Here is a 21,141-nt window from a genome sequence, read left to right as displayed (position 1 = left end):
CAGAGTTTGCTGACTGCAGTCCTAGACCTGTCCCAGGTTGTGTTATAGGACGGTGATGACCATCAATACCATTGCTGGTGGTCACCTCCTCTCAGTCCTCACTTTAAGATGGCTCCTTGCAGCAGGAAAATGTACTATTTAACCATGACAGAGGTTTAATTTTAATCCAGTGGTCCAGCAGAGCACCTTTAGAGAGAGATGTAGCAGCAGGTCTGGAGGATTTGTGGACAAAAGAATCTTGTGGAACTACACGCTATCACTTCATCAGCACTGCCTTAAATTCTTAAGAAACGTTCTGGGACCTTGTTAAATCAGATTGATGCTCGCTGTCGCCAGTTTTCCTGTTATCTATGATGCATCTGCCTGAGAGCACGTAGGACAAATGAAATGCTATGGCAGCCTGGAGAGAGAGTCCTTGAAATTGTGGGAGTGAATACTAGGTAATAACTGAAGAAAACAAAATTAAAAATAAACCTACAACACTTTTTGCAAGGCCAGCCAACATGGCCACTTAAACATCTGAATTTCCAGTTTCCTTTATGTATTAGCCTATATTTCTCATGTTTCGGTTATATAGTGGCATCAGGCTTTGGGAGCTTTGTCAGTGGTTATTAACTGTAACCATTAGGCTGCCTGGTTGTCACATTGTCCTGTATTTCAGATTAAGACCCTCCTCCGATTAACCAAGTGTCTGTGTGGAATTCTGCGATGCAACACTTAGAAAAGGCATCATGTAATTCATGCTAAGTATTTCTACTTTTCCAATATGTGCATCGCATTAAAATTGCATTGTTTTCCTTGCACACTGACATTTTTTTCAGCGTAGGTGTTGAAGGATATATCGCAGTGATTACCTCAATGTCAACAGCCTCTGTGTAATTCTATGCTGAAGGTTGCAGCTGTTTACTACCTCATCCCATTAACCTTTAGACGTTACTGTATTTGAGGCATCCTACAAATAGTTACTGGTGTGCAGCCCTGATAGTAAGTTGTATAATTTTTATTCCCGGTCCCCACTGCCTTTGATGCACATCTTAGAGTTTACTTAAAAAAACAGCCAAAAGTTCTTTTCTTCCTAAATTGATTGAATGTAATATGGAAATGACGCAGCAGGGAGGTAAAGTACTGAGGATCTTGGGCCACACAAGTAATAAATGATCCTCTAGATAAAGAAACACAAGATTGTTGTTGGACTTTGCGGCTTTGTTTCAGAGTTTAAGAGGCACCACCAGAATGACACTCTGATAATTATACCAACAATGCTTCTGACCCCAGATCAGGAGGAGAAACACTACTCTGAAAATGTTATTAGTAACTTAATAGTTTGATCTGTGCATATGGCTTTAACGAAGTGCTTTGGTTGCTTCTTGCTTATTTTGGCCTGTGTATAAGATTTGTGTGGGGTGTGTCAGACCAAGTGTCACTCGAGTGTTTGGAACACAATGCTTCCACTATTAACACATCCACTGCAAAGCCATTGGCTGTGACAGGTCGCGTGGCGGTGTCAGGAAATAGTCATATCCTTTATATCTGAAAGCTCAGCACAGGGCTGCGCTCTGTGTGCCTTCAGTTTGTCAGAGGACAGCAGCAATATGGCTATCCAGTGTTTCTTGCCCTGTCTGTGTTACTGATCTTCTTCTTCCCCGCTGCCCTCTCTGCTATAGGATAGAATCCCGTATGTCCAAGTCAGCGGCCAATCAGAGATCCCCCAGCATGGTCACAGAGTCCTCTAAGGCAGTGACCTCAGCAGCAGTCGATGTCGCCGTGGGGACGAAGGTGAGCATCGATGTTTTTTCTTCTGTACCATTAATGTCAAGTATGAGTTAGTTAATTTTACTGACGACGTTTTAAGAGAAAATGAATCCTAAAACAGAATCTAAAGGTCCTTTTTTGGTTTTCTTATTGGCTGCCCTGACGGCTGTTAATGCTCATGTTGATAAATTGGTTTAATCAACACTAGAAGACATTATCTCATTCTGATTGATGGCCTCAGAGAGCAATAATTTAGCAATCGTTCAGGCATAATAAAACTCCAAATGCACATCCTGTGGGACTAAACAGGGGTGCGGTGTACGTTATGCAGTTTTGTGATAGACTTGCTGTTCTTTCCACGGAGATCATGGAAATTTTTGCCGCAAACATGTTTTGTCAGTGAATATGGGACACAGCGATGAAGCACGGGACAGTAATACATTCACAGAGAAATCTGAAATGCTAACGTCACCTCTGGGAGCCACTGAAAGACAGTTGAACTTTTCACGCAGCCCCCTTTGCTTTCACGGGTGCCAAACCCGCTATGCATAAATTGTAGTGCAACTTAACGTTAGAAGCTCTATTGCACTGATAGACTTTAATGTTCTACTTGCTGATAATTTTGGAAATATCTGTAATTTTCTAGTTACTTTCTTGTAGAGCTGAAATGATCAGTTATTCGATCTACATAAAAATCATGAGCAACAATTCTGCTGGCTGATTAATCATTTACAGTATGTTTAAGCATAAATGCCAACATTTTCTCATTTCCAGCCCCTCAAATATAAACTTAACTGCTTTTCTTTGTCTAGTATCACAGTACTCCAAATATCTTTAGGTTGTGAACTGTTGACCTGACAAAACAAGCAATATTCAAGACGTTTCATGGACCAAACGATTAATCAAATGATGAGAAAAATACCCCGCAGATTAACAGATAATCTAAAAAAATACTGCCTTGTGTAAATTGTTGTGTGACTGACTCACCTCACCTTTCGGCCCCTCTGGTGTTTTCCATTTCGTCTAATTAAAACGTGTCACATTTTGGACTCCGTATGAGGAATTGGGTCTGCATGTTTGTCCCCTCGACATTTGCGTCTTCTTCCAGCCAGTCAGCCTGAAAGCCCCAGGTGTTTCTGTAGAGACACACGTGAGAAAAATCATTTAATTTTTACAGAGAAGCTGTCGTCATCCACAGGAACAGCCGGTCCGTATTTCCTCTTTTCATTAAGGACGTTCCAGTGAAGAAGGCCATTTTACTGGACTGTGTGTGTCATTTCTTTCCAAGTAACATTACATTTGCTTTCTCCACTGAGGAGTACACTGCCATGGTGTACATTAGTAGTTCTCAAACACGCCCCCCCTTCAGGAGCCCAAAAATTTGTGACCAAATAGGATTCGGGTTAGCAAGCTAGCCTTGCTAGCATCAGAGCAGTCCTGTTTGTTTATGAACTGCATTCATTCAATTTAAATTTTGCTCCACATTTTTCCTCCTGGTCATTCACGTACCCTCTGCAGTGAATGCACAGCGTCCCCTGGGGGCCCGCGCAGCAGCAGTTAACAGGCTGCAGTTCTACAGCAAAGTTCCCACGTAATGAACTCTTTTGATTTTTCCTTGTTTTCTGCAGGGCTCCAGAGTCACGGGCAAAGTACACAGTTTTGGCAAGAGAGATCATGCTATTAAAAGAAACCTCAACATCCCAGTGGTGGTGAGAGGCTGGCTCTATAAACAGGTGAGCTCAAGTTCCTCTGCTCCGACTGTGAGTCTGAAAGAAAGAGCCCACGCCTCTGGGAGTACGTGTTAAAGAGTCACTGCATGTTCAGATCTGTCGCATTGTGGAATATAAATCACAGTAGTCACATAGTCAGAGATTACCGTCTTTGCAGAAAGTGACGTTCTTCACTGTACAGCATCTGATCGTTGTCGTGAGTGTTTCCTGACTGTTAGTGGTTCATTGTGGCTCCTCTCTCATTCCCTCCTTCCCCGTGTCTGTCTTAATAATTCTTCATACGTTTTGTGCAGAATCTGATATTCTATGAACTGTAACGTTTATAAAATGAATGCTTAGACTGTCCTGAAAACCTTTTTAATCTAGACTTGAGTGTCTCATGAGAGCATATAATCCTAAAAAGACAAAAAAGCAGCCTTGCAGCTAACGAGTGATACATTCCCAAACCACGCTTTTTAATTAAAATGTGAATTAAAGTGTGTTCCTGCGAGGAGGATTTCTAAACACTGTGTGTTGCGTTTCCCCCTTCACCTCCAGGACAGCTCTGGAATGCGACTGTGGAAACGGAAGTGGTTTGTTTTGTCGGACTACTGCTTGTTTTACTACAAAGGTGAGTCTGCGAAAAGCGCACTTGGCCGCGGTTTAACAGACAAAAATCAAAATGGCCTCGATTGTTAAATCAGACATGCAAACCAAACCATTTCTTGATTAATGACAGCCTATGATTAGACCTATCGCTATCTCTCACCTGCTTTCTCTTCCTCCCACTTCTCCTTCCTTATTAACTTGAGTGTTTTATTATGGGATGTAATCTCAGCTCGTGTTGCCGGGGCACCCACCTCCTCTCCTCCATTAATCACACTGAATAATAGATAAGCCACATGCCACCTCGTGCCACATGCTGCTACGTGGCCTCGTCCAGACAAGAGTCACCCATGAATTATGCCTCTTTAATTTTCCTGCTGTTCATAAATCTGCAGTCACTCGTAAACATCGTAAAAGATGGTGGCAGAGTTAGAGTTTGTTGTTTTGGCTGCCTGTGACAGTTCTCTGCGTTTTGCGTGTGCTTGCTTCGCAGACAGCCGAGAGGAGACGGTGCTCGGCAGCATCCCTCTGCCCAGTTACGTCATAGCGCCGGTTGAGCCTGATGACCACATAAACCGCAAATACGCTTTCAAGGTAACACTGGAGTGGCATGCAATCAGATCTGTAAAAGGAGTTGTCATGTCCATGTGTAGCCAGTGAAACTCATAACAGTTTATGAAGAATACTCATTGCTCCATCACCTCTGTAACACAGGAAAGCTGGTTGGGGTCTCACCTGCTGCCTAGACCACATTTTCACTTCTCCTTCATATTTATTTATTTTATTTTACTTTTGAACACAGTCTGTGATTAACCATAAGGGCTGAGTGTTGTAGTCAAGTATCAAAAGTTGGACATAATTTTGTTTACTTACTGTCTGATCTGATTATTTTATTTACACTAGCTTCTTCTACAGCTGCTTATTGCAGCAAGACAATATGAAACATTGATGTGTTTGAGAAGTTTGGATTACTTTGTTAAACTAATTAAGTAAAGCAGAGAGAAAAGTGTTGTTTTGCTCTGCTCCTCAACCTACGTTCACATTTTTGTTCAAGGGGGTTTTTGCATGCAGCTCAGCTACATGTTTGAAGGCTTCTTTCTGAAGTCCAGTTGTGTGGAGTCAGATGGAACTTCCGACCTTCTGGTCGCTGACCTTTTCTTTTAAACACAAACCCAGTGGCGTGTGTTACAGCGGTTGGCTGCAGTGCAACCGTTTATGTATTCTGATCACAGTTTCTAAAGAGCAGATGTGTTCATATTAGCATATGCATCTCAGGTAAAGCAGACTGTTCGTGGTCTGATTTTATTCACCGATTGTGAGCAGCGCCTGTGTTTCGAGCAGCTCTAACAGTGTGCTGGACAGGCTGCAGCAGCGCAGTCTTCTGCACAGCGTGCACAGGGCTAGAGCTTCATTCTTTCACTGAAATCTGAATGGCACATAACTCGCTTCTGGTAATGCACCTTATAGAGCCAGCCGGCATTTGGTAATAGTGTCGTTTTTATCTGAGAGTGTGTGACAGAACTTTTCCTGCAGAGTCATTTTCTCTTCACCTCCTGTGAATTCTGCCAGAGGACAGCAAAGGGATTTATGCCTTTTGGTTACAGCGGGAGTGTTAACATTATCCAGCTCCTCCTTTGTGGGAACACAGAGCCTGTTGCAGAGAACAATAGTGCCTGAATGTTTGATGCACCACTGCAGCTTCAGGGCATTCTGTTGCAATCCTTCCAGCTCCTTTGTACTTTGCCTTTTGTTCTTGTATTCTGTGTGAGTGCATGTCTGTGTGCGTATGAGCGTGTGTGTTTGTGTGGTACATATCTTTTTAAAGATCATATTACATACAAAGGAATTTGTATGATAATTGCGCTGCTGGGAATATTAATTATACATTCAGCCTATTCACCGTCCCCTCCCACCACTTGCTGGGGAGTATGTGTGAGGTTAGATGAAATGAGCCTGGGCTCTGCTGTTCCTCCCTGTATTTAAGAGATCTCCGTTCCCCTCAGCTCTCTCTGAGCCATCATGCATTAAAGAGCAGGAGATTTCATTACGTGCATCTGAGGTGCTTTGGAGCATTTCAGTTACTGCTACGTTAGCATGACAGCAGCTTAGTAGGTATCTGGTGTTACTGAACAATGGGATGCCTCGGACTATTAGAGCTACTGACATGTACGGTGAATTACAGAGTACGGTCTGTGCTGGCCTGAAATAACGAGTCGAAATAATGGATAAGAGATGGTGACACATCGAGAATTAGCTTGATTAGCATGTGAATGGAGGATATATAAGAAAACATGTTGTGTAAGTCAGTTCTGTACGTCTCTGAAATATTTAGTTTTTTTTTTCCCTTCCCTGAAGCACTGCAGGCGGTGCTGCGATGCCACGATGAGTCTGATTGTGAAGAATCGAAACACTTTTGATGCTGCCCCTGTTCCTCATTCTTGCATCTGTGATGACTGCCATAAGACCACAGCCAGAGCCATTTCTGTTGTTTTGTATTGAGTCAGCACTGATCTGCTGTTACTTCCTGTTGTTTTCTGTTCTCTTATTTTGGCTCATCTCACTGTGTTTCTCTCATTCCCTGTTGGTCAATTGCCTCCCATTGTGACCCGGTGTGTGTGCGCGGGCGGAGTGAGTACTGTTCTCGGTGGGGCGGCCGTCCTGAATCACACAGGCTTCCTGTCTTGCATGAATAGGTATTTGATTTCACTTGAGCCTCATCAGTGGACCGCCATGTTCAGCTCATTTTGTTTCATGTCATGCTCGTAGCTGCTGAATGCACATTTGGAAATGTGCATCAAAGCCTCATCGTGTACAGGCATGACTCCAGTCATCAGTGGACAATGCCAGAGCTCATAGGGGGGCCATTAGTTTTAGCAAGCAAATTGTGCTGCAGCTTTTGTTTTACATGTATACTGTAGTCCATCAGTGTTTGGACACATTTGTTATTGTTTTGGCACTGTACTCCGCTGCACTGCAAATTAGCTTTGAACTGAAACAGAAAATTGCACGGTCAGTGCAGGACTCATAACTCTTTATAGTCACCCAATTCCTGGACAGCGTGAGAGGCCGGTTACTCTTATGATCAGTCTCATATACGTATAAGCTCAGGGGCTCTGGCATTTGTCTCGTCAAGCTGCACATCACCTATGACATTCTCATCATCACTGGAGTGTTGGGACGACGGGGTTTCCACACTCTTCTCTGATTTCATTGCAATTCTTTGGATGTGTGTTGCCATCATCACTTTGCCCCCCGCTGTTCAAACATTAATATAATACTGTTTCACAATAGACACGACATCAGTAACTGTTAACTTTACAGTGTTTGCCCTCTCACATATTGCCTAAAGATTAAATAACTTTTGGTAGAGTGGTTGCATTCAGTTTACAGTCTTGATTGGCTGGAAAGGCTCCTGTGCTAAAATGTTCAACTTAAGCCAGTGAAGATCTCAAAGGCTGTATTAAGGTTCACTCACTCAGGAGGTTAAAAACCACTGACAGTCTGCAGTTGTGATCAGTTGTGACGTGCTGAAAAGGGTAGCGCTCCCTTTGCTCCCTTTACAATTAAGTCAAGTCTGTACTGACATACATGTTTATAGAGTATTTTATCATAGTGGAGTTCTATTTTCTTTCCACGATGGATGCTATGTTGCAGTTCAGTCCTGTGTCGTGGATGCTCTCATGGTATCCCGTCATGAATTTTGTTATGGTGAAGTTACAATTAAGGTGAAATAAGAAGCATCATTCACAAAAAATGTTGATTAATGAGATATACAGACTGATGAAACATTACAAACTACTCATTTACACTATTTTACTGTATATTGAGTAGATCAGTACACCATGTTTTGCAGATTTCGAATGTGAAGGTGATCTGCATGACTTTGGACTGTAGACAAAACAACAGGAGATAAAATACTATGAAACTGTGCAAAAGGCTGCTGAATGCTCCTTCACTGTGTATCGCTGGTTGTCTTCATCAGAATTAGGTTTTGAGCTATTAGGACTGATTTGCTCCACCACATAGAAATAGCAAAAGGAAAGCTGATGTTTATGCTGAGTGTGTGTGTGTGTGTGTGTGTGTGTGTGTGTGTGTGGGAGGGGGGTATCCTGACTAAAATGGTGACAGATGCCCATAATTGCCTTTTTGTTGCAACTGTATGGTTGTCTGCTGCAGTTGCTATCTAATTTCTGTGTGCTAAAGAGATTGTATATTTTTTGCTGAAGCTTTTTTTGAAAAGCAGGTGGAAAATATAACCTGTGTTTGTGCTTTTTTGTGGCCAGAAACAGCACAATGTTCACATTGTTTCTGCTGCAGCACTTTGCTCCCGCCCTGTAAAATGTTGCTGTAAACTTTGTCCTCACTGAGTTGACGGCTGTCAATCTCAGTAAACAAGAAAGCAAAGTTTTTCACTCATCAGCCTTTTTGGAAGCTTTTTCCTGTCTTCAGTAAGAAGTTCTCACATCCTCCCTCTCTCTCTCTCCCTCCTGATCTCTCTCTCTGTGATAGGCGAGCCATACAGGAATGCGCTCCTACATTTACAATAAGAACTCTGTGATTGGCTCACAGGCAGAACACTGCGGGATGCGGACATATTTCTTCAGTGCGGACACACAAGAGGACATGAATGGCTGGATCCGGGCCATGAACCAGGCTGCGCTGATGCAGCAGAGTCACACTGTAAAGAGGTTGGTCTCGCTCTACAGAGTAGGATTCCACTTCTCCCATTGGTTGGGCTTCTAGTACCAACATCTCTTCCCGCATGAAGCAGCACAGCATTCTCTGTGAACTGGATATGTCCCGACACAATATCATAAAGGGAACCTGGGTGTCAAGATATTCAAACAAATAGTACTCTGGTTTGCTAGAGCATTATGTGTTGAGCTATTTATGCATCAGCTACACTGTTAATGTTAAACTGGTTTAGTTTCAGAGTCTTGTAACAGCATAAGGTCTTCCACAGCAGGTCCAACCCTGTCCATCTGTTATGGGGCACTGAGATGTCTGCAGAGTCCGTGTGTGTGTGTATGCATGCATGCGTGTGTGTAATACATCTGGGGTTCTGGTATAGATGAGGAATATTGCAGCCCATTTCCCGCTGATCACACATAAGATGTGTACCACAGAACATATTTCTACAGCAGCAGTCACAGAGTGCAAAGCAGATTTCTGAGCATGACTTTATTTTATTTTAAATATTTACAATCACTGACTGCAGTATAGTGCTTCTTTCATGGTGGCAAATGCATAACAAACTGCATTTAGACCGAGTAAGATTATTTGGATGTGCTGCAGGGTTTGAATGGTCTGTGCAATAATGCCACCTAGAGGCCATTATGAGTCAGTACTCCAGAATGTTTTATTCTGCAAAGCACTCAATGTTCCACATGACAGTCTTAGCTTGGTCCCTTGAAACGAAACATTAATTATATAAAATGCTTTGCGCTAATGAATTAACAATAGATAACAAGACCAAATTTTCCACTGAGGTCTATGTGGAGTGATCACCTGACTACCACCTACCATGACAACATGTACCTGTGTACATGTAACATGAACCTCAGTCAACTAAAACGCACCTTTCATTACTGTTCCTGCCTTCAGATTTGACCTCTTATGACTGTATTCTGCACAAATGAGCAAACTTTAACTGTATGCAGTTTGACAATAAGACATTTTAAATCATGACGTATTCCCTCACTTGAAAGAATTTAAACATGAACCCTTATAACACACTGAGAGGAGTGGCACGCAGCCCCAAGCTATTTGATGAAGACAAAGTGAGTCATTTCTGTTCCCCGGGGATTCGCTCATTCTTCAGCACTCTCCTTCTTTCCTCTCTATTGAGAAATATAACAATGTGCAGATGGAAAGTAGTTGAATAGCTCTCTATGGTTTCTGATCATTTCTGTGAAAACCCCAGTAAAAGGAAAATACTCTTAAGGTCACTAAAGCTTCATTTGAGCACCCACTGTGTTTTTATTCCCTGCTTAATGTTCTGTAATCCCTTGTTTTAAGAATAGTGCTGCACTTCATCATAATACGTGGTGAGGAGGGGGAATTAGATGATGCTTAAGCAACTGTACACGAGTAGAAGTGTGCAGTAGTTGAAAGTACTTTAACACTTCAGTGCATGCTCTCTACAAAGCAATTTATTGTAGTCATTTACAGGCAGGATTAACTTTTGCTGATACATTAAATCATCCTGCCTCACTTTTTTGCAGGGAGGTGGAGAAGCCAAAGAAGGCTGTGCAGCAGGCAGTCCCACAGTCCAACCATGTCCCCATCAACCAGATCTCAGCTCAGCCAGAAAGCCTTCGCAGGACAGACAGAGAGGAACCTCCAGATAATGGTGTCCAACTGGCTCATGGAGATGAGGTGAGGTACGGATTAGAGATCCAAGGGAGGCCCAGCCAGTCGTCCACAGAGGAAAGAGCAGAGAGACTCTCTCCAGACTCTGCCGATGGTGCCGCCCACAAGAACGGACAGCAAACTGTGATCCAGGTGGCTCTGCCACCGGAACAGAACGGCAATCTTGTCTATCAGAGGGGCTTTGTTTCACGGACAGACACTGACAAACATGTGCAGAGGAAGAATACGCTGGCTCAGGTGGAGCAGTGGGTCAAAGTTCATAAAGGGGACCCACCGAAGAGGTCAGTTTGAATGGAATAATGATGAAGAAAATAATTGAAAAAAAAAAAAAACGAGTAAATGCCTCCATCTAGTGGTGAATATGAGGACTTGTACATTTTCATTGCTTAGTCGCTCTGTTGTCTGTCGAGAAAGAATCGAGGGCAGATAATGTGAAGTTGTTTATTTAAAATACTTGCTTGTGTTTTGCTGTCACAGTGCTCCCTCTGCTGAATACAACCTCCCTCGGCGGACTCCTCCCTTAAAGCCCAAAGCCAGCACAGCGGATGCCGCCTATCAGTCGTTGCCAAAGTCTCCCCGTCTCCCGTCTGGCAGCAGCTCTCCTCCAGTAACATGCAACCTGCCCAGTGACTACAAGTATGCCCATGACCGGCTCAGCCACTTCCGGATGTCCACCGATGAGCGCATGGCCACCAAGGAGGGAATGGTGTGGCAGCTGTACGAGTGGCAGCAGCGGCAGCAGTTCCGTCATGGCAGCCCCACCGCTCCTATCTACACGGGCCCCAACTTCACAGACTCTTCCTTTCGAGTTACTGTGGAGATGCCACGTTCCATCTCTGTCCCTCCATCCCCGTGTGAAGTCCCACCGTCAGTCCCCTCCTCCTTCAAACCCCTGTCCCCTCGCAGGCCACACACCCCCTCAGACAGACGCACAGTCAGGCCCCTGGATGAAGTGGCACCCGGGGACAGCACAAGGTCCAGCTCCCCCGGCCACATTTGTGCCCAACTCTCTCAGGTAGGACGCCTACTCAGGGAGAGGAAGCAAGATAGTTTTGGCGAAAGTTGCCTCTCAGAAATGTTCTCCAGACAATTTAGACTTCACCACTGCAGTATAAAATATAAAACACTTACTTTTCTCCAAATCAAACTTTGAAATAGAGGGTAAAGGGTATGTTAATTAAGTTCAAGTCTTCATGTACTGTGGCCTAGGTTAGCAATCATACAGCCTGGTCTAGGAATAAGGTATCCATGGAATAAGTCAGTATTACTCATAACATAAATAAAAATACAGTATTGTGTGACTTGATCTTGAGCCATTTTTAAGAGACAAATTCCATTAAAAGCCAACAAGTAATGTCTCCTCCAAACGAGTCCATGTATCCACAGGCTGAGGCAGCATATGCCTCCATGCCATAGAGCGCTACCATCCAAAGGCTATTAAGACTAAACTACACTGAACATGGTCAGTGTAGTTTATTCCTTTTAGCAGTGCAAACATGTGACCATGTCTCAGTAACACCTACCTGACACAAAACTATTCTCTGAAGATTGCAAATGCAGTCTGATGACAATTGATAACTATTTCTGTTAAATCAATTCATAATTAAAACCATTTTTCAAGCAAAAACACTTCTCTGGTTCCAGATTCTCCAATGTGATTTGATTTTTTTCTTTGTTTTCTATCACTATAAACTGAATATCCTTGAGTTCTGGACTGGACACAAGTAATGTGAATGCATCACTTTTGGCCTTGGGATAATTGTAAATGTCATTTTTCACCCATTTCTTACAATTAATAGACAAAATGATCAATAGATGAATTTAGAAAATGTTTGGGAGATCAATACATCAAACTGGCAAAGAGGACTAGTGGCTGCAAGGGGCATCGGGAGGTTTGTTCTCGGTGTGGTATCACATCACACTGGTATAGATAATGGATGCATGGAAGTCCCACCCTTGATGAATGTATGTGCTGAAAGTCAGTCATTGGTGATTTAACACTGTAATACTGGCACAAAGTAAATGTCAGCAGCCTGTCATTGGCATGGGACTGAAGGGAAATCTGATTCACATGTAGAGAGCCAAATGACAAAGGTCTCATTCTCACGGTAGCTTTGGACAGTGAGGTATCTGTTGCCTTGAAGGATGTTGTGAGCTCACAAGGACACCATGGGAAGATTGGGAGCATGAGAAGGCTCCGAGCTTCTCAGCGCACACACTTTGATGCTCATGTGAATCATTTGCAGATTCACACAGTCCACACCCAGGCCCCACTTCACAGGTGGTGTGAGCATGTGCGAGTGAAAGCCTGCTACTCCGCCATTCCCCAAACCGTCCTAGCGCTCAGACAGCACCACCACCGCCGCAGGAGACGGAGCGAGGGGCCGTCCTGTCATCCACACCCTGCGCTGTCTACCCACCACACCCTCCACATGTGAAAAGATCTCCCTCCAAACCGTCACCACATTTGCCAACACACACAAGCCTCACAACCAACCCGTTGGCCTTACACAAGTAAACAAAGTGTCGCAGATGCTCTGTTTCCTCCATCATTCACCCGAGTGTCAAGACACTAATTATAACCGTAAAATAGAATGACGCACAATTATGGAAAACTCCTCAGAAGAAGATACATTTTTAACAAAAGGAGCCACAGTGACTATGCAGGACGATCCAAGGGAGCGATGTTTATGGGAACTAAATTTAGTCTGCAATGAACTTAGTTTTGGTGCATCCAGCATCTTTGAGGCTAATAGTGCTCTCTGGCTGGAGTGCGCTTAAGTAATAGCGATCTGTATCCCTCTGTGGAATATCATTAAGAAGTATGTTTTATTAGCGGCTAATCCAATTTGCCCAGGGCTCCTCAGCACCCTATAAACATCTCTACTCTATTTCAAACATCAGCAGCGGTCTCTTTCTTCTGATCTCGTATTTAAATAAAAAACCTATTATACAGCAAAAAAATAGTGGCATGGGAATCTCAAAGGGAATGGCTTACAGTGCTTCTCTTGCTGGTAGCAAACAAATGTTATTTTAAGAAAGCAGGTTTAGTATAATTTATGTGTAGTTAATTAAATCTCTTGTTGTTTGTGTCCTTTTAAGGTTCTGTAGTGGGCCTGGTTTTCACTAATTCTGTGTGTTAAGCAAAAACGTCAAATTTTCCAAGCCCTGTAGGGTGTTAAACTCAGGGCACACCTTGTTTCGAAGAAGAGTAGGGAGTGATGAAAGGGAGAAAGGGATAGATGAAAAATAAATCTGCTGTGTAGTCAAGTTTGTTTGCAGACTTGGAGGCAATGGTTTAACTTTGATTCAGTGTGATAGAGTGGTCTATCTCACTTTCAACACTACTGAAGATTACTTACTGAATTAGACATTCTGTTTGATTTGACTCTATTAGATCTGTAATAACAAGTTGATGAATTTTGTTTCTCCACAGACTTCCCAGATGGAGAGAAGGTCCATGCCAGCCATGGGCTATATCACACACACCGTCAGCGCACCCAGCTTGCATGGCAAAACGGTACAAGCCTCTTTATTACATTCACTACACAAGTTGGTTTCATTATTGTTGTATCTGTCACATCCAGTCGTCTAGGATAGCCAGTGCACGTATGAACAGGAATGAGTCAGTCCAAAATCTGTGGCAGTATCAAGATGCAGAATCCAGGCCTGATTGAGTGAACTGATTTTGTGAACCCCCAGAAAGCTGAGTTACTTTTTTTTTTTTATATCTAATTATGATATCTGTTTAAGTCAGTCCCTGATAGCACAATAAGTCATCCTCCCAGTCGCCATAGTGCAGCTCTTGCATTTGCATTTTAAGTTATTAGCAGGACATTGATGAAGCAAACGTATGCTGGCCTCTCAAGCACTTGGCTCTCTCAGCTAATGTACTGTCCAGATGGTTCTCAAGTATTTTCTCTCATTCCTCTGTGCTTTCACTGGCCTCCGGCCCCCTAAACCCGGGCTTGGCTGCAGCCAGAGGAGCTGACTCTGCTCCTCATTCAGCTTCGGAGGCACCAGGCCAAGATGGCTGGTGTGCATAGCCCCAGCGATGCATTCGCTCACCTGCAGCACCACCAGCACAACGGCCTTCTAGGCCCCAGCATGCAGGTCAGGGGCCCCCGTACTTCCCTAATCTCCTCTGCTGCACACTGCAACCCCGGTGCAATATGGTCTCCCTCTCCCCAGCCAACCCCACACATCACTTCCCTGTCATTCATAAGACTGTGCAGTCTGTTGGCATTGCTTGGTTGTCTTGCTTATTCAAGGATTTTGGCATGTGCTGCATTGCACTTCAGACTGTCCAAATTGCCTTTAAGCTATACAATTAGTTCTTTGTACTAGGTGTCACCCCTCCCATCATAATCAAAAGCTTCCAGAGGCTCTGTGTTATTCTATTTGTAAAAAATAATATGCCATATTTGAAGCTTGTTGGTTGTCGACTGTGCCTGCATTTTACACTTTTCCTTTGTTTGATAGATATGTAGCCGTTCACAGCCACAAAAAGAATATGTGATGAATACAACACATTTCTGTCTCCATGTCTGTGTGCTCTTGATGTTTTCATTCTGAAGCAGCCACAGTCTCCTTTACGAGCCTGCTCACAAACAGTGCATTGCTGTAAGACTAGCAGACCACAGTGAAGCTGCAACGGTGCTCAGTAATGACAACTCCACCCAGATTCTGACATCCAACCATTCTCTGGCCATCCTCCATGCGTACACTCAGTTTGACCACATGTCATGCACAAGACCTGCGTTGCTCAGTTGTGTATGAGGTCAAACATGAGACATTCAGCCAGTTCAAAAAATTACACCATTACTTAATTACAGTTTGGCTTTACGAACTGTGGATAAAAATACAGAGGTAGAAGTAAACTGTAATTGAGACCGAGTTAATTAAAGTTCTGAGCAGCAAATAAAGGCCTTAGGAGTCATCTGGTCACCCATTATCCTTTGCAGCTTCATTTCAAATGATTTATCTCTCCACTGCTCATTTAAAGGCTGATGATACTTACATACAACTGAAGAAGGACCTGGAGTATCTAGATCTGAAGGTGGGCCCCAACAAAGTAAATGCCACTCTATCCTTTTCATCCTCTTCTCCATCTCCCTTCTGTGGACTGCAATCTTGTTCTCCTGCTGCTGCCTCCTACATCTGCCTCCCTGTTTCCCCTTTTCCTGTCTCTCCTCTGTTCTGCGCTGTGCTTTTTCTTCTGTCTCCTTATGGTGGAATTAACATGTATTTTAACTGTCTTCTTATTATGTAAATAATCAATTTTAGGATTAACAAAATTGCATTAATAGTCCAACAAATAGTCCAATGTGACTGACATAATGTGATAGCAAGTATGGCTTATTACATTAGCAGACGTCCTGATGTTCAGTGTTTTCCATTGGATGACAGTATGTACCTTCAGATGTAGTTATGTCACCCCAACACACGTTGATGTTAAGCTCCTCCTGATGGGAATTGAAGTTTTTATAAGCGCATGGCTGAATTTCTAAAATGTCTGAGTCATGTTAACTTCAATTCCTATGTGAGTGTTAGAAGTATTATAAATTGCAAAGGCCTGTTACTGCTGTATTTAAGCAACCTGTCTCTTTTAGCTAGCTACTGGCATATATTCCATTTACACCCGTGCGAAGCATTTGAGCCTTAATTGATTTGTATGTTTAACACCACAGTGCTTTAATTAGAAACCTGGGCTGTGTTTTGGAATGGAGGGAGGTCATCTAACGATGTACAGTACGTCCTGTAACTCCTCTCCATCTCCTGTTTCAAAACAGATCCAAAGTATTGACCCGATGATCGTTTCAGTACACAATGTGTTTGAAAACTCCACTCCGAGTTTTGGGTACTGTTGGAATGTAAGGATGGTGTGCATACAAAGTGAAACAGACCATTCCACTGCTTTTCAAAAGGAATGTGATGCATCCCCTGGAAATTATGCAGGATTTTGCACATGGATACCCTGATCCGATCATTCACCGTGTGATACTCCCAACACTGCTATGAGATCTGAGATGACGTGAAGGAAGTCGTTATGCCAGAGGGCTTCCTTGCATGCTGTTAAGCATTTCTGAATGGATTGAATGTTTGTTATATGTTCCCTTTGCTTTTGTTTTGCTTGTTAGGGCAGAAGAGATGACCCAAAGGTGCTCTTTAAAGATTTATACTGGCAATGTAGTGACAACTTTAGGGCCTCTGGTTTCATCGTGACAACTGACAATAATGTGAGGTGGTGCGTGTTCACCATGGTGAGGATAGACAATTACAGAAAGTTACTTACAGAAACTAACATACATAAAGTTGGTGAACTTGTGAAAGACACAAATAAAAGTGGTCAGAATTTGTTTATTTAGACTTGATAGTTTTAGCTCGATCTTGTGTTTCGTTGGACCGTCCCTGACTGGTAAACACCCACATTTTGAAACTCGATGCTGCCAGTATGTAACGCAGGCTTTCTTTTAAAAACTATACAAGCCCAAGCAAAGATATCTTGGTGATAATTTTAGTCGTTTTCCCAGACTTGACAAAGCTCCCTCCAGAACCACAGAATACATTATAAAACTGTTCTCACAGGCTGTGTGGTGCTCCATATGACTAGTGATTGACTTTGACATGTAAAATAGGTGGAATGCCCCTTTAACGGAGTCTCCCATTTGCACTGGTCCGTACCGCCGTGTAGGGTGTGGTGATCCAGATGTGGGTGTGTTATGAATATTCCACCCACACATTTCAGCCTCATGCATCGCTAACTGTGAAAGACGACAAGACAAGTCAGACAAGTCTCTGGCCCGTTAACGTCTGGACAGGATGCTCAGACTGACAGGCCCTGTATTATTAGACTGATAGCAAAAGAGAAAAATTAACGAGCATAAGCATAAAAGGAGAAAGAATATTAAGCTTGGTGTAAAGACATTAAACTCAACCAGATATGCTTAAACCCACATGCTGTAGGGATCATTCAGGATTTGGTATCCCACCTGCTAATTGCTTCCATGCTGAATAATCAGTGTTTGGAAGGTTACTTTTACGGTTAAAGGGTACAGATTAACAAAAAATTAGTGAGTAATTTAACTATTTTAATTACTTAATCAAATATAGCTTTATTTTATGTGACTGATTGTCGTTATGTTACCTTCCTCAGGTTTGACATTGAGCATTATGATGTCAAGTGTCAAACATTTTCGCTGCTGGTAAACACGTTCTACACTGTTAGAGCCTGACATGACCACCCGCCTTGACATGGCATGGCAGATTCAAGTTGCGTTGAGTGGTGGTGCAAATTCAAACAACAGAATGGAAACACATGCAGCTCAATGATTGGAGCCGGTGTAGACGTAGAGACAGGTCCTCGTCAGCTGTCCTACCTTTGATGATGTCGCTCTAGTTTGTCCCATTGGCTTTGCTGACCTGCGTCGTCCAGAAATATGCCAAAGGAAGACGTTCCTGCACGGCGAAAAGATGCAAAACAACAGAATCAAACTTATATTCTACATATAAGCTTCACATTGAAAAGAATATATTCAGATGTCATGACTTTGTGATCACCACCAACATTTTGATTACATATTTTTTCTCAGTATCTGTAACAGATTACAATTATTTTGTAATTTAATTATATAATGCCATTACATGTAACTAGTTACTCCCCAATGCTGTAAATAATAGTATAAGTCTATGTAAATAATAGGTAGTGTAGCGTAATAATAGTATAGTGCATCTTCAGTCACTTTCATGACACAGAAATCCCACAAGCATAATGAAAGAAACTAAGTACTAATTTAAACCATTTGGCAGACACATTTCCTTATTTTCAGCCATGACAGTGGCATCGCTTTAGGGATAGCAGATGTCTTTCGAAGCTGTAGGCCATTATGGTGTGTCTGTCTGGAGGCAGATGGATCTCATTGGTGAACTGAACTTTTACAGATCTTAAACAATGTCACGTTAAGCTGTGATGAGGTCCACAATATCCGTAATGCCATGGCTGGTGCAGCTACACCTAATCTGTTACCAGTGGCCTTGCCCACACTGTCACTGCTCTCTCTGCCAGCACGTACTGCCCTAACGTGCCATCATGAAACTAGAGGCCTGATAACTGACAGTGTAACATTCACCCAGCTGCTGTAGCTTTTTGAAGTAGAAATAATGAAATGAAAGTTTACATCAACCTTAAATATTTACAATGTAAACCAATATTTTTCTTTAAATCATTAAATCAGCATTTGATGAACCCTCCCTCATGGCTGATTTTAAGGACCTGACTGTTTAATGTACAGTAATAAGCAGCCAGGAAAGAGCAGCTTTGGGGTTTTAGGGTTTCACCGAACACAAAGATGCAGAAATTCTCTCTGCATAAATGTTTGTGCTCCGCTTCTGCACAACGTTTTGTTATACCAGCTCATGCCTTTTTTTTGCCTTTTTGTTTGTTTGTTTGTGTTTTTTTTTTGGTCCATCCAGCTTGATGTGTCCAATAGCATCACTGTATGTTGAAAATCCATGCAGTTGCTGTTATCTGTTTACTAGAAGTATTTAAAGAAAGCCATTCAAAACATGTCATTCTCTTACTGATATTAAACACTTTATTTCATTTGTGGCTACTGGCAATTTCAGGTAACTGGACGAGAGAGTTTAAAAACAGAAAGACCGTCAAGGCCTGTGAAAATAGCAGAAAGTGATGCTGATGTAAGTGATTCTTTAAGTTCTCAGGATTTTAAGGATGTTTATCCATCTCTTCCTTTCCTTTAAGATCTCCATTTCCGACTTCTTACAATCCACTACAGAGAAGCAGCTGACTTGAGTCTGACTTTGCTGTGTGTTTTACTCTGTGTGTGTGTTTGTGTGTGTGTGTGCGTGCGTGTGTGTGTGTGTGTGTGTGTGTGTCTTCTTAAGTTGTGGTAAACAGAGGCTTTGGAGGGAAGGGAACATATGTACACTGAAACACTGTGGGGACACCCATCCACTCTGCACAGTGAGGGCCTGAGAGTATCGACCACAGCTTTTATTTTCCTCCCTGCAATTTAAAGGGAAAAATACATGTAATGGGAGTTTTAGATGTCGAGCTGTTAAATTTTTCAGTTTGATTTGCCTGATCCTGCTTTTCTCACTCTTTGTTTTCTGCTGAATAGAGGTAAATAAGATGGATGTCCTGGCTTTTCATCATTAGCATTGTTCCACTTTAACAATTTATAAGAAATTGCCAGTAAAATTGTCCGAACAATGAATATTTCATGCAATTAAAAACAACAATATACGGCAGCAAAATAAAAACAGCTTAATTATTAATTGAACAGAATGATAAATAGATCTGAGGGAAAAATACACTGTGTGAGAAAGACTGTGAACTAGGCAGTCTTATGTTGTTTTCATAAACACATAACCCATTTCTGGGAAAACAAATCTGTCACTCTCAATAAACACGGTTCTCTCCAAAAGTGAATTTGAAAATATGGATTTTTGATTATGATTACTCATAATGGGTATTACCAGATCTCACCCCCACACCAGACAGTAGAGAGCCTTTTGATATTTTTCCGTGCGCTGATGAGAGGAATTCCCCGGGGCGTTTCACATAGATGAGCCTTATTGACATATTTACAGACAGCGAAGACTACACTAGACGATCAATTCGTCTTATCTGACTGCGCTGTTGTGAATACAGTTGAGCGAAGACAAGAGTGGAGCAGTGGACCTCTGCTGTAAACAGACACTGTATCTCATCAGCCCAGTCACCGTTTTTATCTCTGTGCTGTTTCTTCTGTGCGTTTTGTCTTCTGGAGGTAAACAGAGAGACTCCATCCTCCTGCATTCTTATTGTTTCAGTATGTTTCCCCTTCAGGTAAAATTAAGTCGACTGTGTGAACAAGACAACATTCTACAGGAGCTGGAGGCCACGATACGCAGTTTGAAGGAGGACAAGGTTTGTGTGTTATACATAAATATATATATAGTGCGCTTTTCCTTTTACTTTCACATGTACAGTATTTATCTGGGTGTGTAGAATGCAGTCATTTGCAAACTGTGTGTACTGACAACAGTTTTACAAAGTGTTCCTGAGCCCATGCATTAATATTCCTCATAAAATCATGTGTTCACAAAGTGGTGAACCTCGCTCCATCCTCGCTTGTGAAAGACTGAACCTTTCCAGGATGCCCCTTTCATAACCAATCATGATGCTATCACTTGTTCCCAATCAACCTGTTTACCTGTGGAATGTTCCAAACAGGTGTTTTAGAGCGTTCCACATCTTTCCAGTCTTTAGTTGCTCCTGTCCCAACTTGTTTGAAACATGTTGCTGCATCAAATTCAGAATAAGCAGATATTTACAAAAGTCAATGAAGTTGATGAGGTAACGCATTAAATATATTGTCTTTGTGCTGTTTTCACTTGGCTATATGTCAAAAAAATTATTAGCAAATGATCACTTTATGTTTTACACCGCCTCCCGACTCTTTGGGAATCAGGGTTGTATCACTGTGTCTTTCATGTCCTTATCTAGGACAAGCTGGAGTCTGTGCTGGATGTTTCCCACCAGCAGATGGAGCAGTACAGAGATCAGCCAGCCCACGCTGAGAAGATTGCCTATCAGCAGAAATTACTACAAGAGGATGTGGTGCACATCAGGGCTGAAATATCCAAAGTCTCCACAGTAAGACACAAGCTGCACTCACAGGTCCTTTACACTCATACT

The 21,141-nt window shown here is 42.5% G+C and overlaps 1 protein-coding gene across 13 annotated transcripts in view; it reads left to right on the top strand.

Annotated features, from left to right (window-relative positions):
• The window catches only part of plekha7b (pleckstrin homology domain containing, family A member 7b), a 66,016-nt gene that overhangs the window by 34,451 nt on the left and 10,424 nt on the right, over positions 1 to 21,141 (top strand). For 6 of the 13 annotated variants that reach the window (XM_076728961.1, XM_076728936.1, XM_076728920.1 and 3 more), the window contains 14 exons: positions 1,665 to 1,776; positions 3,381 to 3,485; positions 4,020 to 4,092; positions 4,561 to 4,661; positions 8,577 to 8,755; positions 10,292 to 10,720; positions 10,917 to 11,454; positions 13,876 to 13,959; positions 14,418 to 14,552; positions 15,445 to 15,498; positions 16,232 to 16,312; positions 19,065 to 19,136; positions 20,290 to 20,370; positions 20,950 to 21,099. In XM_076728961.1, the coding sequence (XP_076585076.1) occupies positions 1,665 to 1,776; positions 3,381 to 3,485; positions 4,020 to 4,092; positions 4,561 to 4,661; positions 8,577 to 8,755; positions 10,292 to 10,720; positions 10,917 to 11,454; positions 13,876 to 13,959; positions 14,418 to 14,552; positions 15,445 to 15,498; positions 16,232 to 16,312; positions 19,065 to 19,136; positions 20,290 to 20,370; positions 20,950 to 21,099 (2,194 nt within the window). The remainder of the gene's footprint in view (positions 1 to 1,664; positions 1,777 to 3,380; positions 3,486 to 4,019; positions 4,093 to 4,560; positions 4,662 to 8,576; positions 8,756 to 10,291; positions 10,721 to 10,916; positions 11,455 to 13,875; positions 13,960 to 14,417; positions 14,553 to 15,444; positions 15,499 to 16,231; positions 16,313 to 19,064; positions 19,137 to 20,289; positions 20,371 to 20,949; positions 21,100 to 21,141) is intronic. The other 7 variants (XM_076728929.1, XM_076728995.1, XM_076729003.1 and 4 more) reach the window with 4 other exon arrangements.

Source organism: Chaetodon auriga, chromosome 1 (assembly GCF_051107435.1).
Source record: "Chaetodon auriga isolate fChaAug3 chromosome 1, fChaAug3.hap1, whole genome shotgun sequence".
Classification (NCBI taxonomy): domain Eukaryota; kingdom Metazoa; phylum Chordata; class Actinopteri; order Chaetodontiformes; family Chaetodontidae; genus Chaetodon; species Chaetodon auriga.
This window is presented reverse-complemented; position numbering and strand designations above follow the sequence as displayed.